This window comes from Diaphorina citri, unplaced genomic scaffold (assembly GCF_000475195.1).
Source record: "Diaphorina citri unplaced genomic scaffold, Diaci psyllid genome assembly version 1.1 scaffold769, whole genome shotgun sequence".
Lineage (NCBI taxonomy): Eukaryota > Metazoa > Arthropoda > Insecta > Hemiptera > Psyllidae > Diaphorina > Diaphorina citri.
Window position 1 is genome coordinate 152,707 of NW_007378202.1, and position 22,811 is coordinate 175,517.

At 41.2% G+C, this 22,811-nt stretch overlaps 2 protein-coding genes across 2 annotated transcripts; both read right to left on the reverse strand.

Moving 5' to 3' along the window:
* Nucleotides 1-5,710: 5,710 nt before the first annotated feature.
* On the reverse strand, nucleotides 5,711-7,756 carry LOC113468550 (nucleolin-like). Its single transcript, XM_026825542.1, has 3 exons — nucleotides 7,753-7,756; nucleotides 6,560-6,863; nucleotides 5,711-6,452 (listed from the first exon to the last, which is right to left on the reverse strand). Exons 1-3 carry the CDS (start codon nucleotides 7,754-7,756, stop codon nucleotides 5,711-5,713), a joined length of 1,050 nt encoding a protein of 349 aa, XP_026681343.1.
* A 2,283-nt stretch (nucleotides 7,757-10,039) lies between these two features.
* LOC113468551 (serine-rich adhesin for platelets-like) lies at nucleotides 10,040-18,340 on the reverse strand. The gene is given in 5 exon segments (XM_026825543.1): nucleotides 10,040-11,062; nucleotides 11,218-11,940; nucleotides 11,991-13,765; nucleotides 13,768-17,167; nucleotides 17,200-18,340. Coding segments are annotated over 5 exon segments (7,554 nt in total). The 5' UTR covers nucleotides 17,941-18,340; the 3' UTR covers nucleotides 10,040-10,147.
* Nucleotides 18,341-22,811: the final 4,471 nt, after the last annotated feature.

A 22,811-nucleotide genomic window follows, 5' to 3' on the forward strand; every position in this document is an offset into this window, starting at 1 on the left:
TTTGGGAAAAAAAAAAAAAAAAAAAAAAAAAAAAAAAAAAAAAAAAAAAAAACGCAGAGGAGCTTGTTTCTTGTCACACTCAGAGTTTGACGGGACAAATGAACAAAAAATAGGCCGGGTCCTGCGGAAACATTCATGAAATGGGCTTGGCACACAATGTGTTAAATAGACAATGTTCGTTCTCGGAATTGCTGGCTTTCTCCTATCGTGTCTTCTTTCTTCGCTTCGGGACGATAAGACCTCCTCAGTTATCTACCTCTTGAGAAATAAATAAATTATTGTTTCATTATAAATTTTCATCAGTAAATACATAAATGGATTCCTCAAATTAAATTGAATACATAAATGGATTCCTCAACTTAAATTGATCCCAAGGGCAAGGAAAACCTAAACCTTTGACAAATGGAGTGCGCCTGAAGGCAAATGTGAATTCTTACCATTAGGAGTTCGAGTATTTTCATAGTTGTTATTATTGGTAGGGGATGTGTTTCCATTGGTAATGATTATCTTCTGATCCAGCTCTATGTGATTGTTATTGGTGAGTCTAAAAAAAAAAAAAAGAAATGAATGAATATGTTGTTTTGTGAAATTATGACACAATGACCAAGATAGATTAAAGTTACAGTAGAACCTCGATTATATGAATAATTGGGAGCGAGGGTAGTTAAAATAATCGAGGTTCTACTGTACTTAACTTTACTTAAAATTACGATTTTTTTTTAAATATTGTACCTTGGAACCCGGAATCGCTTTCTAATTACTTCAAGGAACATTCTTTTATAGCCATGCCTATCCAAGAACGGAAAAGTCTGGTTAGAAAATTTCCGCCCTAGCCGGGATTAAAACCCAGCACCTCCAGGTCGAGAGTCAATGCTCTTGACCACTCGGCCACAGAGGTGGGCGAGCATACTCACATGTGATTGGAGTGGGGAGGGGAGCCATTGAGTTGGGAACTGATTGATCTTGATCCTAGAGACCCGTATTGTGATCCAACTGTAACACAACACAATCAAGGATTAGAAATATTGTAATCAAAATAGTCAGAGATTAAAAATCGCAATAGAAAGATAGGCAAAAAGTGCAGATTAGAAATATTAAGCCCAACCGATAATACTCGTGTATTATCAGACCTCCTACTTCACGTAGTACCTACCTTTCTTTCCCCTCATTGCACTCCTCTTTCTCTAATATTACTTTTGCTTCACTGCATTGGCGGCGTGCCACCTACCTTTCTTTACCCTCATTGCACTCCTCTTTCCTCTAATCTCACTTCTGCTTCACTGCATTGGCGGCGTGCCACCTACCTTTCTTTACCCTCATTGCACTCCTCTTTCCTCTAATCTCACTTCTGCTTCACTGCATTGGCGGCGTGCAATGCTTTAAAAATAAATTGATGGCACGCCGCCAATGCAGTGAAGCAGAAGTAATATTAGAGAAAGAGGAGTGCAATGAGGGGAAAGAAAGGTAGGTACCTACTACGTGAAGTAGGAGGACACAAATTATGAAGTGAATAAAAGGCGGGGTACAAAATTGATTTCTAATCTTTTTTGGGGTGGGATAGAGTTTTGTTTATTTTTTGTGGCACTTGATTTAATTTGGGAGGAACGACTTGGCGGGGCCTTTTTTATGCCACGAAGTGGTATTTTTTGGGGGATCTCATAACTTTTTGCAGAAACTTAGCATAATAATATGACGTATGAGCGTAGCGCAACAAAGTACAAAGACAATAGGCATAGTAACATCATTTGGTAAGGTTTGGTGAGTTTGGGTTATTTCTGAGTGAAAAACACCATAGTAATAGCTTTGGGTAAGTTTTAGTAAGTTCGGGTCGTTTCCGAGTGAAAAATACCAAAGTAACATCATTATGTAAGTTTAAGTAAGTTCGGGTCATTCCCGAGTTTAAAATACCATAATAACATCATTGGGTAAGTTTTGGTAAGTTCTGATCTTTTCCGAGTGAAATACATCATGATAATGTAGGTACCTACATGAAAATCATTTTTCATATTTTTATTTATTTTTTATTTTTTCAACTATAAACTATAAAATTATGAAAAAAGTAACTATGGCTATCCATAAAATATTTTTAAATGATAAAATTATGTACAAAGAAATGTTCACAGTGGGATTCGAACCCCTCCCCACCCGCTCGGCAGTTTGTCAAAGATCACACTCCTTACCACTGGGACACTCCGACTTTTGACTCTACGTAGTACAAAACTTCCTTATTAATTAACTCGAGCGATAATTTAGAATTTTTCCCCTAAAAATCACTCTTTTATCAAATTTAAGGCTGAAGGGGCCCTTTGGGGGCCTTGAAAATATGAAAAGGCACACCTACCACTCACGAGAAAGAAAATGAGCCATCAACCATCAAAATCGGTCCAGTGGTTTAGGCTGTAGAGCGGTCAACGTCAAAGAAGAAGCGGAAGCGGAAGCAGAAGCAGAAGCAGCAGCAGCAGCAGAAAATGATGAAAAAATTGACGTTTTTTAAAGTCAAATATCTCCGGCTAAACTTAACCGATTTTGATGAATTTTTTTTTCAACGTGGTCTACTTTCATGCCCGAACACACACACGCAATCCGTTTTCTTCCATCATTTGTAGTTGTCCCCCTACAACTACCTGAAAACGGCTACTTTCCCTGTCGCGTATAATATCTCTAGTAGCGCGGTCAAACTTTCTTGACTTGGCGGGGCGGAGCGCTACCGCGCTCCTTAATACAAATTTCTCTCCTTTTTTTTCTTTTGGCCAGCGATACAATATTGTAAGTCGTCAAAGAATCGTTTTCTAATCTTAGGAAATCTATGTTGGCACACTATAATAAATATTAATAAAAAATAATCTTAGGAAAGGTAAGATAAAACGTCAAACAATGAATAGGCAAAAATAGTACAATGAAAAAAGAAATTAAATAAAAGAGATGGACAAATAATGGAAATAAAATAAATATAAATAATACAAACAAACATGTACACATAACTACAAAAAGAACAATATTATAGGAAATAATGCATACAAGAACAAAATAAATTAAAAAAAAAAAAAAATAATAACAAACTAAAGTAAACGCCAATTTTTCGCTGACAATAATCATCCTTAATATGTGAACTTGAATCATCTTGGTATAGGGCTATCCAAATGGAACTGAAATTTCTTATGAAAAGTAGTAAGTAACCTATAATTACCTAGAATATTGATGAATTAAATTATTATGATTCAAAGTTACACTTATTGTATTCTCGCTTTCTAATGAAAATAAATGTAGAAAGACAAAAATAAGAAAATACAGTGGTAATCCCAGTCCTAGCGCGTATTTATTACTCACATGGAATTCCCTGTTGTTTTTTGGAAAGTTCTAATAAACAGAGAATCCTTCACCACAAAACAGGTACCGTATTTAGATACATAACACGACAAGTTATACTTAAAAAGGAAAGTAAAAACAAGAAAGTGGTTTTTTGAAAGAATGCTAACACCTTATTAAGCATAACACCATCTACATTTTCTTTGAATCATCTAAAACTAGAAAATTATGCATTTTTTAAATCCTTTTTTTCAAAAAAAAAAAAAAGGAAAAAAAAAAAAAAAAAAAAAAAAAACTCCCAATATTGAAATACTCGTATCTAAGTCATTGGTAAAAGAAGCTATTAATTTTTAAATGTAAAAGAAAAATTTCAATGATGTATCTTTAGTGTTTCAATCTTTAGTGTTAAAACTCCTGTAGATAAATGCCTAATGTTAAAACTCCTTTAAATAAATACCTAAATTATAAATCACCTACATAAACAAAATGGTATAACTTGAAGAATAATAACCACAATATAATCGATTTCATAATTAGTTCATTTTTTTATTTATAATTTTTTAAAATATAATTTTTAATTTGTGTTGTATTTGTATAAAATTTTACAAACAAATAATCGAGTTCCTGTCGCTTGAAAGAGACAACAAATTAAATTAATTAAATAAACAAAACATACTGGATTAACCTAATGAAATAAAAAATATTTTTTAGAGGGGTAAACACAAAAATGAGAAGACAATGAAAGAATAAAGTACATTGCTTAGCTTGAGAGAGCATTGTAGGTAGTTCATAAATAATTTTGTTCCATTCATTTGGTAAAAAGTAAAAAAGAAACTTTTCTTGGCACAAAAATCTACTGGCTCCCAACGTACAATAGTTCTAGGACCATTTTGTTCCGTACATTTGGCAACTAAAGAACAAATTTCAGCCGATTACTTTACTTTCCTAATAGGACAAGTAAATTTAAAAAAGGAACAACTTTTGGCACAAAAAAACCTGTTAGGGGGCCTGAATAAAGGGGTAACATATCAAAAACTTGAGAATGCAAAAAGGATCTCGTTTTCAACCAAATTGATTTTTCTGAAAATTCATCTAATATTTTGACTTGGCTGGCGAAGCGCTACCTTTGTCACAGAATAGGAAAAAGAGTTAAGTCTTCAAGTCCTAAATAATAATAATTTGGCACACAAACATATCTTGCAAAAGGTTTTTTTCCGTCTTGAATGGTTAGAGGTAACATTACATTCATTACAACATAAGAAGACTATTGGTCTGGGCCACACTTAGAACAGAATATTTTTTTTTCTTTGCTTAATCTTGGATTAGCAAATCCAATTGGTTGATTTTAAATTTTTAGTCAATCTTTTTAGTTTATTAGTCATGGTCTCTGAGTGTGGTCTCGGCCATATATCTAGCTTTATAAATCCTACAAACACAGGGATTAACTTTGACTTGGCTGGCTACCTTTGTCACAGAATAGGAAAAAGAGTTAAGTCTTCAAGTCCTAAATTATAATAATTTGGCACACAAGCATATCTTACAAAAGGTTTTTTCCCTCTTGAATGGTTAGAGGTAACATTACAACATAAGAAGACTATTGGTCTGGGCCACACTTAGAACAGAATATTTTTTTTTCTCTTGAATGGTTAGAGGTAACATTACAACATAAGAAGACTATTGGTCTGGGCCACACTTAGAACAGAATATTTTTTTTTTCTTGGATTAGCAAATCTAATTGGTTGATTTTAAATTTTTAGCCAATCTTTTTGGTTTATTAGTCATGGTCTCTGAGTGTGGTCTCGGCCATATATCTAGCTTTATAAATCCTACAAACACAGGGATTAACTGCTTTCAAACTAATTGGTTGATTTTAAATTTTTAGCCAATCTTTTTAGTTTATTAGTCATGGTCTCTGAGTGTGGTCTCGGCCATATATCTAGCTTTATAAATCCTACAAACACAGGGATTAACTGCTTTCAAACTACATAAACATTGCTAACAAGAGTAGAATTGCACACAGATTACAAATTAAAGGAACATAGTGTTTATCTTTGTTTTTCCCAAGTGTATTTTAATTTTCCTACGCAAATCTATGTCAAGGCATTTTCAGTTAAAAGTTGCGGACTTCCCGTTTTTTTAAAGAGAAACAGGAATTTTCAAATGTTGAATATAAAGTGGGCTATAGCAGTTAAAATGAAATAAATCTTCGTCTGGAATTAATATTCCTTTCGTAAAAAAATTAGGTCGAGAAAAAATGCTGCCGCTAACTCAAGAGTACCTTAATTACATAGTTTTGCGTTGAAAAAGAAAATACACTCACATTTAGTCTAAACTGGAGAACTAGAGACAGTTGAACGTGTTTTGTAAGAGTGAAACATTACACACACGCAGATTTGGAAAAACTTCAAGGAAAATGAACAAAAGTATAAAACAGTACTGAAATTGGAAGATCCTCAAAGTCACTCCTCTCCTGTTCGGACGTGGTGGAGCGTTCACTGATGCGACTCAGTGTTCTGTTGAGGTACGTGTTAGAGTTGAAGTTACTCAGCATGAGTTCAGCATGGGTAGGATACGCGATGTTCGTGGGGAACTCATCTAGCTCACATGTCTCATCATTATCATCTACTGGGAGGTTGACCTCATCTAGACTGGAGCTACCAGAACTCTCCAGTGGGAACTGCTTACCATAGCTAGAAGTGGAAGGCTCCTCGTCAAACGATCGCTTCTCTGGAATATTGACGGGTGTGCGGACTTCAAATATAATATCCTTCACGTTGAGCACTTCCAGGAGTTCCTTGTTGATTTCAGATAGCAGATCTCTATCGTCCTCTGGACGTTCCAGATCTTTCGCCTCTTCAGCTTCAGGTTCCTCTTGTTGATCTTCACCTTTAACTTCCACGCCACTTCCCGGGAGTGTCTCCTCTACTTTCCCAGGTGGTTCATCAGGTGGTAGGAAGGCGTCGTCATCTTCATCAAACTCATCCTCCGGTTTATCCTCTGGATTAATGTTCTTCTCCACCTCATCCGAGTTCCAGATATCCATCGAGAAGTTCTTTAGCTTCTTGAACGAATCGAGCCGTTCCTGTCGCGTACTAGACCGTCTCTCTGGCGTTCCACTAGGGCGTCGTTCAGGTGTCCCACTAGACCTTCTCTCCGGGGTAACAGCTTCTTGAACGAATCAAGCCGTTCCTGTCGCGTACTAGACCGTCTCTCTGGCGTTCCACTAGGGCGTCGTTCAGGTGTCCCACTAGACCTTCTCTCCGGGGTAATTGACGTGCTGGACTTGCGGTCAGGCGTCAGGGACTGACTAGATCGTCGCTCGGGCGTTAAACTCTTCCCATCGCCAGGGGATAGAGACTGATCATCCCGCGGCGAATTCACCAAGGTGAGCAACTCTTTGATTGTGTTGTTCACGTTGAGTTTTTCATCCACACTTCCTGAGTCCTGATCGAAAGAATTCTTCGCGGAGTCAAGAAACCCTTCGGGTACTTCGTCTATGATGGTATCCGCGGATACTTCGAATGAGGATTGTTTGGATCGAATGATCTCGTCTAGCTCTAAAAGAGAAACAGCAATTTTCAAATGTTGAATATAACGTGGGCTAAAGCAGTTAAAATGAAATAAATCTTCGTCTGGAAAAAATATTCCTTTCGTAAAAAAATTAGGTTGAGAAAAAATGCTGCCGCTAACTCAAGAGTACCTTAATTACATAGTTTTACGTTGAAAAAGAAAATACACTCACTTTTAGTCTAAACTGGAGAACTAGAGACAATTGAACGTGTTTTGTAAGAGTGAAACATTACACACACACAGATTTGGAAAAACTTCAAGGAAAATGAACAAAAATATAAAAATGACATGAAATTGGAAGATGTAACAATAGAAAATTAAGAACATTGGGAAAGAAAAAGAAATAATTGGAAATTAAAGTTCAAATTCCGGCAAAGAAAGATTTTCCCATTTTAATTTACAGTTTTAATCAAAGTATTTTTTAATAAATCATGGGTAAAACCCCCATTTAATGGATTTTTTTTTTCAATAAAAATTTTCTCATCCATTTTCACCAGAATTTGAAAAAAGAAAATAAAAAAGTCATAAAATCAACACATTCAATTTTTATACGATTTTTATTTTTTAATGATTTCCTTCGTTACGATTTTTAATATTACCAAGAATTTTATTTCAATTTTTTATTTGTATTAATAATAATCACGAAAAAACTTAAACCATTAACATGCAATGCACAGAAGTATTTTTCATAATTCTACCTAAATTTCTATTAAATTTTCGTGGGGGGAAAAATGCCAAAATAAATAATATGTATAAAAAATCCGAGTAAATAATTGAGGAAAGTGTTTAGAATTTTTTACTTCATTTGGATAAATCAGATTTTTTATAATTATTTGTTAATTTATATTCCTTAATTTCAATTAGGGTACATTTTACCCATGTTCTTAAGCGTTTTTTTTCTATTTCTTTTTTAATTTCAACATAATTTATTCCATGCTTTTTAACTTTTTTGTTTAGGTTATCGAAAAGCTAAAAATTGTGCATTAATTGTGGACAAAAAATCTACTACATTAGCTTTATTAAATTTGAAACGAATTTCAAAAAAGAAGCGAAAGAAATATGGAATTGATTTTCCTAACATGTATTTTAAGAAGTAAAATAAATTCTTCTGATTGGGTGAGTTAGCCACTAATTGAAAACTCTTTAATTTATTATTTACTGTATTTATTTATTTTATTTAATTAAAACATGACGTTTTATTATGTACAAAACCCGCATGCCTTTGATGGTTCTTTTAACTGTACAGTTTATGTAAAATGTAATTAATTAAACGAATAATTATTTAAAAATAGATAAATACATTTTTATTGAATGAATAAATAAATCACAACAAACAATGTTCTACTACCAACTAGAATGGTTTTGAGCGGTTCAATCCAAGTCTTGCGAATAATATCGGGGACCTTTCCCGCTTAGGTGCGATCAGAGTCGCGCTTGGCAACTCGGAGAATTTCTTCCACTGTGATTCGGGGGATTTCAAGCTCTTCTTTGCCCCAGAAGTTGGGGACTTGTCGTTCTTAGTCTCCGCCGTTTCTTTTCCCTTCCCGATATTAATTTTCAAACTTTTCGGTTTCTCAACGTTCTTATCCGATTCATCTGTCTTCTTTGCCTCCACTTTCGGTTTGATGTCGACATTTTTCAATTTACTCACAACATACTTGATGATTTCTGCTTTCGGAGTTTTCGTTGCTTCTTTTGAGTCGAGTTTACTCACTTCTTTCTTCTCTTCTGGTTCTACTTTACTAGGTGACTCCTTGGTATCTGAAACTTCTTTCGGTTTGACTTTGGCTTCGCTTTTCTCTTTGTCCGGTTTCTTTTCAGGTTTTTTGTGCGTGCAAACCTCATCCGAGTGAGTCTTTTTCGCTGGCACGTTTTTTGTCTCGTCACTTTTGCTCGGCTTCTTATTTTTCTCGCTGTCTTCACTGGAGGACACTTTCTCTTCCGAAGTACACTTCTGTATTTTGATCGTCGGATTTTCCATCACCGGGGAATGCTTCGCTTTTCTCTTTGTCCGGTTTCTTTTTAGGTTTTTTGTGCGTGCAAACCTCATCCGAGTGAGGCTTTTTCGCTGGCACGTTTTTTGTCTCGTCACTTTTGCTCGGCTTCTTCTTTTTCTCGCTGTCTTCACTGGAGGACACTTTCTCTTCCGAAGTACACTTCTGTATTTTGATCGTCGGATTTTCCATCACCGGGGAATTTACATTGAAAAAATTAACAAAATAACATTGGAAAATTTCACAGAAAAAAATAAACACTTAAAATAAACAAAATAATGACTAGATGTTATAAATTTGCGGGGGTATAAATCAATGAATTTGAAAAAACACAACATTGTAAATTATTAAATAATTAATAGTTTAATAATCTTAATTTTTAAATGAGCGTATTTTGTAAATAACAATTAGAATTAATTTTAAAGGAAAAGTTAGAATTGATTAAAATAAAATGTAAATGAATAAAGTCGGAAATACATTTTCCATTGCTTGTGTTGATTTCAATGTTTGTAAATGTCAGAGTCCTACTCTTAACAGAGTCAGTAAATACTTAATCAGTTTGAGTAAAGTTTTCATTCGAAATTCAAAATGACTACTCTGGATTTTGCAAAGTCAAAAGTTCGTCAATTTCAATAGAAAATCTTGTCCCTTTAAAGACGTCACCACAAATTCCATAGTTTTAGTTGTCCAAAGTTATCGGTTCAATGTCCCAAATACAAAATCCAAATCTCGTCATTTTAAGGGCTTGATTTCTAAACCATTACCTCTTATTCCCTAAACAAAATCCAAAAATGTTTCACTTCCCATCTAGAACTGCTGCTTTCCATCCAGATTATAATTGAGAAAACTAAACTTAGCTTGATTTGTAAACCATTACCTGTTATTCCCTAAACAAAATCCAAAAATGTTTCACTTCCCATCTAGAACTGCTGCTTTCCATCCAGATTATAATTGAGAAAACTAAACTTAAGTTATCGGTTCAATGTCCCAAATACAAAATCCAAATCTCGTAATTTTAAGAGCTTGATTTCTAAACCATTACCTCTTATTCCCTAAACAAAATCCAAAAAATTTTCACTTCCCATCTAGAACTGCTGCTTTCCATCCAGATTATAATTGAGAAAACTAAACTTCTTTCCACTCGAGGACGAAGAGGGCGACTAAAGACGTCACCACAAATTCCATAGTTTTAGTTGTCCAAAGTTATCGGTTCAATGTCCCAAATACAAAATCCAAATCTCGTCATTTTAAGGGCTTGATTTCTAAACCATTACCTCTTATTCCCTAAACAAAATCCAAAAATGTTTCACTTCCCATCTAGAACGGCTGCTTTCATCCAGATTATAATTGAGAAAACTAAACTTCTTTCCACTCGAGGACGAAGAGGGCGACTTTCTCTTTCGTTTCGACACCCGCGGTATTGTGTTCGGTGTATTCGACACCTTTTTCGACCCGCCTCGATCCATCGAGCTTTCCGACGAGCTATCATCACTCGGCTGACTCCTATTGAGAGAATAGTACGAGTAGGATTTGGAGCGAACGTTCGTCGCTCCTTTGGAGGCAGAGGCAGAGCGGGTCGCGTCAAAACTGGAGGAGAGGTTCGCCAGCGGTGTCGCTAAGGACATCTGATGTTTTTTGCTGCGGTCACTTAGCTTACGCTTCGCGTGTTTGGTAGGCGAGGTCAGCGTGTACATTGGTTTCTTGTACAGAGGCAGCGGGTACGGTAGCTGCCGGGAGTCCGTCGTATCGTCACTTTCAGTGAAGCATAGCGTGCGACTCTCCGTGTTGTCCTCGGATTCGGTGTACGGGGAATCGTACTCGTCAAACGACCGCTGCGGGCGTACGTAGTGTGAGAGTTTGCTCTTCATCGGATTCTCAAACCCGTCGAACGAGCGCTGCTTGACGGGGAAATACCCACCGGATGTTGTCGAGGAGAGACGCCCGAATTCCTCGCTATTCTTCCGACTGTTGGTTTCGTTGAGAACTTCATTGGAGAGGGAGAACCCGGCCAGGGAGCTGTCGTCGCTTTTCGGCAACCCTGTAGACGAGTAGTGTCGACAATGCAACACTGTGGTACCGGTTGAACTGGACCAATCCCCCAGGGACGTGTCGTCCCCTACACTACTCCGAGGTCGGGTCATGGTAGGCGTTAGCTTCACGTCATCGTAAGCAGCGAGATCTTCACTGAGCGCCTCCTCTGTGAGTAGTGTCGACAATGCAACACTGTGGTACCGGTTGAACTGGACCAATCCCCCAGGGACGTGTCATCCCCTACACTACTCCGAGGTCGGGTCATGGTAGGTGTTAGCTTCACGTCATCGTAAGCAGCGAGATCTTCACTGAGCGCCTCCTCTGGCTCATCATCACCTTCAAGCGTTTTGGAATCGTTATCGCTGTCAAAATCGTCTTTCTCAACAACAATCCTGTCCGGTGTGGACAGCGTTATTTTGTCCGTGAAGTAACTACTGACGTTTGTCACAATAGGGGTGAACGGCTCTGGTGGGAGGGGAAAGCTCTCTTCCCCTACTTTAACACTCTTGAACACATCATCATCACTACTCTCCCCGATCTTCCTCAGGTCGAGGACACTTTTGCAATGCTCCCCCACCTTCGCCACCTTGTGGGGTGCAGTCTCCTCCGTGCGCTTCTCAGTTTCCTTCCTGTAATTGAAATAGTTCTCCACGGAGGTGACCAGTGGGGTGAGTGCTTCTGGGGGACTCGGCCATTCTGTTTCATCGAAGGACTTCATGGGTTCCATCGGCAGGGGAGGGAGCGGGGGCAGTTCCGTCTCGTCAAAGTGTTCATGGATAGAAGGTGGGTCTGAGGAGAGGCTGGGCTGTCTATCACTGGACATGAGGGACTCGTCATCCACAGACACAGACCGGGAGGAAGAAGGTTTGGAGGAGATGTCGTCCTCAAAGTCACTTCTCTCCTGTTCCGAAGTGGTGGAGCGTTCACTGATGCGACTCAGTGTTCTGTTGAGGTACGTGTTGGAGTTGAAGTTACTCAGCATGAGTTCAGCATGGGTAGGATACGCGATGTTTGTGGGGAACTCATCCAGCTCACATGTCTCATCGTTATCGTCTACAGGAAGGTTGACTTCATCCAGACTGGAGCTACCAGAACTTTCCAGTGGGAACTGCTTGCCATAGCTGGAGGTGGAAGGCTCCTCGTCGAACGGTCCTCAAAGTCACTTCTCTCCTGTTCGGAAGTGGTGGAGCGTTCACTGATGCGACTCAGTGTTCTGTTGAGGTACGTGTTAGAGTTGAAGTTACTCAGCATGAGTTCAGCATGGGTAGGATACGCGATGTTCGTGGGGAACTCATCCAGCTCACATGTCTCATCGTTATCGTCTACAGGGAGGTTGACTTCATCCAGACTGGAGCTACCAGAACTTTCCAGTGGGAACTGCTTGCCATAGCTGGAGGTGGAAGGCTCCTCGTCGAACGACCGCTTCTCTGGAATATTGACGGGTGTGCGGACCTCGAATATAATATCCTTCACGTTGAGGACCTCCAGGAGTTCCTTGTTGATCTCGGATAGCAAATCTCTATCGTCCTCTGGACGTTCGAGATCTTTCGCTTCTTCAACTTCAGGTTCTTCTTGTTCAACCTCTTTAACTTCCATTCCGCTTTCTGGGATTGTCTCTTCCAGTTTGCCAGACGGTTCATCAGGTGGTAGGAAGGCATCGTCATCCTCATCAAACTCATCCTCCGGTTTGTCCTCTGGATTGATATTCTTCTCCACCTCATCCGAGTTCCAGATATCCATCGAGAAGTTCTTTAGCTTCTTGAACGAGTCGAGCCGTTCCTGTCGCGTACTGGACCGTCTCTCGGGAGTTCCACTCGGGCGTCGTTCAGGTGTCCCACTAGACCTTCTCTCCGGGGTAATTGACGTGCTGGACTTGCGGTCAGGCGTCAGGGACTGACTAGATCGTCGTTCGGGCGTTAAACTCTTCCCATCGCCAGGGGATAGAGACTGATCATCCCGCGGCGAATTCACCAAGGTGAGCAACTCCTTAATAGTGTTGTTTACGTTGAGTTTTTCATCCACACTTCCTGAGTCCTGATCGAAAGAATTCTTCGCGGAGTCGAGAAACCCTTCGGGTACTTCGTCTATGATGGTATCCGCGGATACTTCGAATGAGGATTGTTTGGATCGAATGATCTCGTCTAGCTCTAATAGGTTCATTACTTTCCTCGGAATGTCTTTGTCACTTTCACTACTGCTGCCACTTGACTTTTTCTTGCTACCTTCACTGAGCTTTCTCTTGTCGTCTTTGGCCTTTTGTTCGTTTACCTTTTTCTCTGGACTTTTCTCTACCGATGCCTGTTTGCTTCCGTTTTGGCCTTCACTTTTGACCACTCCCTTCTGTTCAGTCGTTTCTGTTTTGCGTGATTCGTCTGTTTTATCATTCACCGCTTTCATATCGTCCTCGACGGCAGCTTCTGGTACTTTGTCCAGATCGATGGAGTCGCCCTTCTCCACCGACTTTTGTTCCTTCAAATTTTCATCGCCTTCCTTGGACGACTTCCGTTTGATCTCTTTCAACTGACTCACGACGGATTTGAGGATCTTGATCTTCTCCTTCTTCTCTTGGATGAGTTTTTCAGATTCCTCGTCGGTCGTGGTTGTGTCTTTCGTGTCTTGCTTTTCCACCGAGGACGTTTTACTTCCACTTGTTCGTTCTTTCTTTGCAGACGATTTCTTTTTGATCGGTTCTTCGACATCGGCTTTTTTCGGACACACCTTGAGAGGGGCATCGTTCTCCTCGTCGTCAGAGATGGAAGGGAGCCGCGAAGTTTTGATGGATTTCACCTCCAGCTCTACAACATCTTCGTTTTCAAGCGTGTCATCTTTGCTCGAGAATGACGTCACGGGAGGCAAGTTCTGCAGACTCACCATTCCTTTTTTTCCTGGATGAGTTTTTCAGATTCCTCGTCGGTCGTGGTTGTGTCTTTCGTGTCTTGTTTTTCCACCGAGGACGTTTTACTTCCACTCGTTCGTTCTTTCTTAGCAGACGACTTCTTTTTGATCGGTTCTTCGACGTCGGCTTTTTTCGGACAAACCTTGAGAGGTGCGTCGTTTTCCTCATCGTCAGAGATGGAAGGGAGTCGCGAGGTTTTGATGGATTTTACCTCCAGCTCTACAACATCTTCGTTTTCCAGCGTGTCATCTTTGCTCGAGAATGACGTCACGGGAGGCAAGTTCTGCAGACTCACCACCGGGGAGTCCAGGGACTTAGCGCGTCTGGACACGGAGGGTGAGGTTGGTACATATGCAGACCCATCAGACAGTCCAAGTCTTGCGAATAATATCGGGGACCTCTCCCGCTTAGGTGCGATCAGAGTCGCGCTTGGCAACTCGGAGAATTTCTTCCACTGTGATTCGGGGGATTTTAAGCTCTTCTTTGCCCCAGAAGTTGGGGACTTGTCGTTCTTAGTCTCCGCCGTTTCTTTTCCTTTCCCGATATTGATTTTCAAACTTTTCGGTTTCTCAACGTTCTTGTCAGATTCATCTGTCTTCTTTGCCTCAACCTTCGGTTTGATGTCGACATTTTTCAACTTACTCACAACGTACTTGATGATTTCTGCTTTCGGAGTTTTCGTTGCTTCTTTGGAGTCGAGTTTACTCACTTCTTTCTTCTCTTCTGGTTCTACTTTACTAGGTGACTCCTTGGTATCTGGAACTTCTTTCGGTTTGATTTTGGCTTCGCTTTTCTCTTTGTCCGGTTTCTTTTCAGGTTTTTTGTGCGTGCAAACCTCATCCGAGTGAGGCTTTTTCGCTGGCACGTTTTTTGTCTCGTCACTTTTGCTCGGCTTCTTCTTTTTCTCGCTGTCTTCACTGGAGGACACTTTCTCTTCCGAAGTACACTTCTGTATTTTGATCGTCGGATTTTCCATCACCGGGGAATGTTTCGAACTTTTCGGTTTCTCCGTGGATATGCCCAGGGTTTTCGGCTTCTCTTCAGCACTCTTGGCAACTTTGTCCGTCTTCTCTTTCGACGATTTGTCCTCGTCCGTTTTCACCGGTTTGTCCTTCTTCTCCGTTGACTTGGTCTTCTTGACGACCTTTTTGTCCTCTTTCTCGAGGGACTTGGACTTTCTCGCCTCCAGCTTCTTCTCGATTTCCTTCTCCAAGGATTTGGATTTCTTCACAACGGTCGACACAATGGTGCCGTCTTTCTTCGTGTCAATTTTGATAATCTTCGGCTTCGGCTTGATGGCCGGTTTCGTGTCTTTCCGTGGCGATGTCTGCTTGGGCGAGGCTGACATGGGGGATACCGAGTCCGGGCGACATGGGGATAGCGAGTCTTGTCGACTCGGTGATATGGAGTCTGGCCTGCACGGGCTGATGGATTCCTTCTCCATGGAACTTGTACTGGATGTCCTCTCCTTGAGTTTCGCCTCCTCCTTGTCTTTACTTCCTGAAGACGATCGCTTTGTGAGTTTCTTTTTCTTCGTACTCCTATACTCAACGATAATCACGTTGTTCTCTTGCTTGTCCACACCACCCTCTGAGCTCTCCGCCTTGTCACACGTACAGATATCATCCGAATCTATCTTGATCACTTTCACGCCGCCTTTCGTAGAGCCGAAACTGTCCTGCCGGAAGCTTTTCAGACTCGACTTGGAATCTTGCTTCTCGAAGCTTCGCTTGGCATAGTCCGCACTCTTCACCTGACGAACCTTCTCCAGGGAGACTTTCTTACTTCCTGCGTTATGCGACTCGTCCATGCTTTTCACTTTGGTCAGCTCAGCGGGTTTGTCAAGACCTGGCAGCTCCAGGGTGTCCATCTTTGTCAGCTCGGCTGTACGGGGCGGCTCGTCAATGACAATCTCATCATCGTCTGATTTTTGTATGTCAATACTGATCTCAGCTTTCTTCAGCGAACTCTTTCGTTCTGTCTCAGGAGGCGGTGCAGGTATTTCCACCTCCTCTGAAATGTCTATTTCATTCTTCAACTGATTGATAATCTCGTCTTCCTCATCAGCGATGGAATCCATTTTGGGCGCCGTTCCAGGAGGTATGGAACTAGAGGAATCATCAGACAGCGAATCCTTCACGTCCTTCTTCCCATCGGTACGCTTGTTCTTTAAGTTCTGCTTGGCCAGTTCCAGGGAGTCTTTCAAATTCCCGAATGTCTCTTTGAGTTTCCCACAGTGATCTTTCTTCGGGACCTCATCACTTGTGACGGACTCGGTGTCAGTTGTCACCACCTGAGGTTCCGGTAGGAACGCGTCTCCCTCGACATCTCCCTCCTCTATGGAATCCGTCTTGAAGTCCGATAGACTCTCCCGCTTCGCCGTGTCCTTTTCCTTCTTTAGTTCTATCGAGTCTTTAAGCTTCAGTTTCTCCAAAGACTCTCGCCGCTTCTCCAACGAGTCCCTTCGCTTCTCACCTAATCGCCCGGCGCTATCTCTCACTTTCTCCACAGAGCCGCGACGTCCTGCGTTAAACTTCTCCATCTCTTTCAGTTTTTCCAGCGAGTTCCGCCGCTTTTCGCCGAGTTTTTCCGAACTGTCCCGGACTTTCTCGATGCGTTTCTCGGCGAACTTTTCCAGCGCCGTCTTCACCATGTCCTGCTTCTTAGCGTCTACCGAGAACTTGCGCTCGCGCTCCTTCTCCCCGCTGGTCTTGGTCGGATCTTTCTTCGCATCGCCGGCGGGCGGGGACTTCTTCTCTATGGACAGCTTACGTTCACTTCCGCTAGACGAGGATTTCCGCTCCGCACCAGACACACCGCTGCCGGAATTCTTCCGCTTTGTCACGCCAATCACGTCCGCAATGAGTGAACTCTCACTGGTCGTCAGCACCTTGTCGTATTTGTTCATAAGGAGAATATCAGGCGGTGACAAGTCTCCGTTCTCATCGGTTGAGTTCTCCGTGCCCACACTCAATGAGAGACCGGAATCCTTCGAGTTGTTATACGTGTTATTCCCGCCCGTGTTCAGGGAGACATCGGAATCCTTCGTTTCCAGCGGTGTTTGAGATCGCTTCGGGGAGTGTTTCTTGCTATCCCGCGCCGTCCCATTCATAACATGTCGCTTGTGAAGTGTGTACGGAATATCAATAGCGGACTTTGACAGATTGTCGTCGAAATTTTCGAAGCTCCCTTCCGAGCTCGTGGCCATGGTGGGTTTGGGTAATGCCTCGGCGGATGTGGTATTGACAGGATTCAGTTTCTTGTAGTAGTGATAGCGTGTGTGCGCGGGTCTGTGATGGTTGTGATGGTGATGATGGTGGTGTCGATGGGACCGTCTAGCGACTGTGTTCACGTACGGATCGCTCTTGGTTCGCTCGACACTGTCACAGGATTCAGTTTCTTGTAGTAGTGATAGCGTGTGTGCGCGGGTCTGTGGTGGTTGTGATGGTGATGATGGTGGTGTCGATGGGACCGTCTAGCGACTGTGTTCACGTACGGATCGCTCTTGGTTCGCTCGACACTGTTTCGACCGCCGATCAGGTCAAAGTTCAGCAGCTCACGACTACGCGAGTAGCCTCGCTTGCAGATTTCATTGAACTCGCTGAAGTTGAGGTTCGTGTACTTGGGTTCGACAAAGTTGAGGTCACACTCGTGAAAACTCTCGCTTGGCTCACTGCCCAGGCGGTGTCGGTAGGTCTCGGCCGGTAGTTTGCCGTAGCCTGACGATTCCCCGGCCGGCGGGAGGCGGTACCCACCCGGCTCGACCGGCATGTGTTTCCCGTATCCGGCGTCCGGTAGACGGTACCCGGGCGTACCATACCCGGCCGGTTCCCCGAGATCCTCAATAGCAAACACAGGATCATTCACTCTCTCAATCATTTCACTCGTCAAGTTGAAATTCTCATGGAACGTATGCTCATCATGGTCTTTCAGCGGTGACTCGTAGTCCACGCCATCTGGCGGCAGATTCTCAATGTATTTAATACTCTCGTTCGACATGAACAGCGCGTCGCTCCCGGGGTCATAATACTCTCGTGCGTACAGCTCTTCCTTCTCAAGCAACTCGTACGAGTCATGGGATACCTCATCGTACATCTCCTCGTACGAGGACGATAGCAGCGTGTTCTTCGTCGGCTGCTCCATGGCGCTGGAGTCACTCAGACTGGAAGTAGTTCCCGGATAGCTAGACGAGTAGATCTTCGTCTCTGTCAGCACATCGGGTAGGACGTCCCTATCGAACGACGACTGTTTCGACAGATTAGTCGTCGACTTGTACGTATCATCATACTTCGTCACGCGATCCTCATAGGGTTTCCTATCTAGCAGCGAGCTATACGTAAAGTTATCGTTGTACGAATAGTACGAATGGGAATTGAGCTCCTTACAGCTCGCGCTTTTGGTCCACGGATCGCGAACGCTCGTGAACCTTCGGGGCGGCTCGAGTTCCGACGCGAGCTCCGTCTGACTACTCTTGTGCCGCTGCGTCGGGCGCGCGTCATAGCAGCTATGCGCGCTACTGTCGCTGCGTCGTGCGCTCACACCGCGTCTAAACCCGTCCTCAACGTAGGCTCGAGCTCCGACGCGAGCTCCGTCTGACTACTCTTGTGTCGCTGCGTCGGGCGCGCGTCATAGCAGCTATGCGCGCTACTGTCGCTGCGTCGTGCGCTCACACCGCGTCTAAACCCGTCCTCAACGTAAATTCCCGCGTCATCGAAATAACGCGAACCGGTTTGCGTTTGGTAATGCGACGCGTTTTCCGAGCGCCGTCGTTGATAGAAGTTGCCGCTAGAGTGCGTGTTAGTCAGGTGCGCGTAGGTCACGCTGTCATGCATGTTAGTCATGTGGGGATAGACATTGGTCATGCCGTAACCGGACTGATTCTCATTATTAGTAAGTAAGTAATTACCAGTTTCATGGGCAAGATTGTTGGTTTGTAGACCGTAGTTACCACCCTCATGGGACACATTAGAGTTCATTACCCCGTAAGCTTGATTCTCATGGGGCCGATACCCCGTGGGTGGGAGGGTCGGGTACTTACGTGTCGAAGTAGGTGGCCCCCCGGCCGGGGTGGTATCGGGAGGTTGAATACTCGACGAAAGGCTCGACAGGTCCGAATTGGTGATTCTCATGGGGCCGATAGCCCGTGGGTGGGAGGGTCGTGTACTTACGTGTCGAAGTAGGTGGCCCCCCGGCCGGGGTGGTATCGGGAGGTTGAATACTCGACGAAAGGCTCGACAGGTCCGAATTGGTGGTGGTGGTGTCGTGAACATCGACTATGGCCTCGCGGGGGGGTGGGGAAAGGGTGGGAGAGCTCCGGCTCGCTGGTGTAGTTGTCTTCGGGGCCGCTGGACCCTTCTTCCGGCTCTGACCGGGGGTACTCGAGCCCGTCAGAACTCCGCCATTCTGAAACATGGGGGTTTAATAATAATAGTGCTTATTTATACTGCTCGCATAGGACTGAAAAGTCCCTTTACTCCAGCAGTAGGCTACTACTATTATTAGGGCCGCTGGACCCTTCTTCCGGCTCTGACCGGGGGTACTCGAGCCCGTCAGAACTCCGCCATTCTGCAAATAATAGAAACATAGGGGGGTTTAATAATAATAGTGCTTATTTATACTGCTCGCATAGGACTGAAAAGTCCCTTTACTCCAGCAGTAGGCTACTACTATTATTAGGGGTTTGTTATTAGTTTGCTTGTCTGCTTATTTCTTTGTTTGTTTGATACTGTATAATTCAATTCAATTATTTATTTATTTATTGGACATAATAATAGATATGCAAAGGTGTTTTTCCCAAGTCAATATTGACTTCTAAGAAAAACTTGTTATATTTTTCAACGCTGAATGAAATAACTTCTCACACAATAAAATATTGTTTTACGTCACTGTATAACTCCCTAGGCCAGCCACTCACTAATAGGCAAACCTTTCAGGTCTACTTGGTAGTGTGTGGCAGCAATAATATGTCCATCAGGCAAACTGATGGAGGACTGATACCTGATGAGAATTCGATCAGTTCCACCTGACAGACCTGATGAGTGTGTGTGGTGGTTCTATCAGGTTCAGTTCTCAGTTTTCAACTATCTTAGGCCAGCCACTCACTATCAGGTAGACCTGACGACAGGTACACCTGATCAGGTCTATCTGATAGTGTGTGCTCATCAGATGTCAGATATAACTAATAGTACCTGTACCTGATATGAGTGGCTGAGTGGCCTAAGGTTTCAAGTGACGAGGGTTTTATCCTCCATTCTGTTAACAAACTAAATGCCTACATTCGATTCCTGAAAACACGAGCTTTTGGATATAGGATAGAATAGAATAGAATAGAATATACCTTGTTTATCCTGCCCGAATAGGACTGAAAAGTCCCTTTACTCCAGCAGTCTAGACAAGGTCTCGTATATTTGATGGGTTAAAGAATAATACATACAACTAACAATTCAGTAAAAAGACCTTGCTTAACTAAAAAAAAAGGAAATGTAAATTAGTAGGTGGTAATAGAAAGTGACAATAAAGTAAAAAAGGAAAGTAGAACAACAGGTAATGACAGGTAATGATATAGTGCCTTTTAACTAACACTCGTATTTATGAACAAGAATGATCGTTCTTAGATCAGTCTCAAGTCAAAATTGACCAATCAAATGCCTTGAGACTATGCTTAGTACGAACTTAAGAGCCAGCATTTTGTTCATAAAGTATAAGTATAAGTACGCGTATAAGTATAAGTATGTGAAAATATGGCTAGATGAGTACGTGTCTAAATATTATAAGTATAAACAAGAGTAAAGAAATAGTCTGCAAAGACGATACGTTTGGATTCAAAATTGAGTGTTTTGGATTCGGACAGGTTTGAGTGTTTTAAATTGGAGCTTGCTCCTTTAGAAAATTTCATTTTTATCGAAAATCTGTCCAAATGAAACTACAAGTAGAAAATGGAAAGTGGCTCTTGTACAAACACAATGTGTGAATTGATTAGAAATACATATTCCAATCCGTGTGTGAATTGCAACAACAAACCAAAAATAGAGGTGACACAAATCAATAGTGAAAAATGGAGGATCATGCTAGAAGAAATAATTGAAATAATAGTCATAAAATACATCGTAGAAAAAAGGGAAAATGAAAAAGAAAAATTAAAATTAAAAATAACCGAAAAAAAAACAATAATAATGGCAAAAATATGATAAAAATCGAAAAATAACAAGAAATGAAGGTAAAATCGATATAAATATAAGATAACAAAAATAATGAAATGGCATAAAAAAGTGAAAGCAATAACATGGCAAAAATATGATAAAAATCGAAAAATAACAAGAAATAGTAGAAAATAAGGGAAAATGAAAAAGAAAAATTAAAATTAAAAATAATCGAAAAATAACAATAATAATGACAAAAATATGATAAAAATCGAAAAATAACAAGAAATGAAGGTAAAATCGATATAAATTTAAGATAACAAAAATAATGAAATGGCATAAAAAAGTGAAAGCAATAACATGGCAAAAATATGATAAAAATCGAAAAATAACAAGAAATTAGGTACGCAAAACGTTGCATTAAATCGCAAACGATTTTACGGTGACATCGCATCGGTGAGTTCTAAAACTCAAACCGTGATTCAACAGTGATTTTCAACTTTTAAAATAGCAAAATCAAACGTGAAAAAAAATGTGGCAGACAAATCAAAATGCATTTTAAATCTAGATTCTAAATAGCGAGCGATTCTAAAAAGGATGGGTCATTGTTTACTTTTTTTTTGACAATTTTTCAATGCGATTTTTTTCCTTTTAATTTTTTTAACTTTTTAGACCATTTTTTCAAAAGGTATGTTTTTTTTTGACATTTTTCGAATGTGATTTTCTTTCCCTTTGAATTTTTTACCTTTTTAGACAATTTTTCCAAGAAGTACCTATGTTCTTTTTTTTCATGACGTATCTGCGCTCTATGGGTAGGAAGACTACTAGACTAGCTATGTAAAATCTGAATCCAGTGGTTCAAAACTCGAATTTTTACATTTTTAGCCTTAATACATCATGTTTACATGGCTAAAAATCTTTTTTTTTTTAAGCAAATACTTTCATAATATTTATTAATAAATCAAGCGCAGAACTCATAACATAATAGAACAAAAACAAAAAAGTACGCTTATGATTCTATTCTAGCTCATTAATGAAGTAATAAGAGAAATATTTGCATGTTTGAGAAATCACATTTATTTTAACAGTTTCTCTTCGTTTTCGGGACGAATAGACCTCAACAGTTACAGTTTCCTCTATCAAATGATCAAACCTCTTTGGAAAATAACAATAATAAAATCAAACATGCCTCTTTGTAATTTACTTCTCAGTTAGGAACCACTGGATCTAGGCGCAGATATAAGACCGGCCCCTCACGGCCAATTCTGAATGACAATGCATAACTGAGTTGTATTCGATTATGTGAAATAAAAGTCAGCCATGAGACAAATTCTCTATGGAATTTCTCTTTGGACTAATTTGGACGTAATGGCGCCACCACACTTGCTGCCACGGGCGCTTACGTACTGTTTCCTCTTTCGGAGATTTAGTCCTTTCTCCGGGGATTTTCGAGAAGTGTGAGGGATACAAAGGGAGGATATTAAGATATTTACAACTAGATGAGGGATTTTAAGCGAGTGGAAACACTGTGGGTAAACATGATCGAGCTTGGCAGCCAGGGTGTTGAAGATGAGAGAGATTCGACCATTTTGTCGGCCATATTGACTGACTTTTATTTCACACAATCGAATGCAACTAGGCATAACTTTTCACGCAAAAGTGAACGTGAGTGACCGGCCTTAGAAGGTAAAGGGATTACATGGCAAGGTTCACCACTTACCTTTGGAATGTTTGCCGCTTGACGTAGTTCTCGCGCACAAATTCTACGATTTGTTTCTGCGTTTTGCCGCTATACCTAGATAAGAGGAAGGACGCATAGGATACAGATTAGATGAGAAAAAAAAGTTGCACTAGCATAAGTACAAAGAAAACTAG

Excerpts from the sequence above, each read along its gene's own strand:
- LOC113468550 (XM_026825542.1), bottom strand. Across the intron at positions 6,453-6,559 it reads TCAATTACCCCGGAGAGAAG|GTCTAGTGGGACACCTGAAC; the intron begins GTCTAGTGGGAC and ends CCCGGAGAGAAG.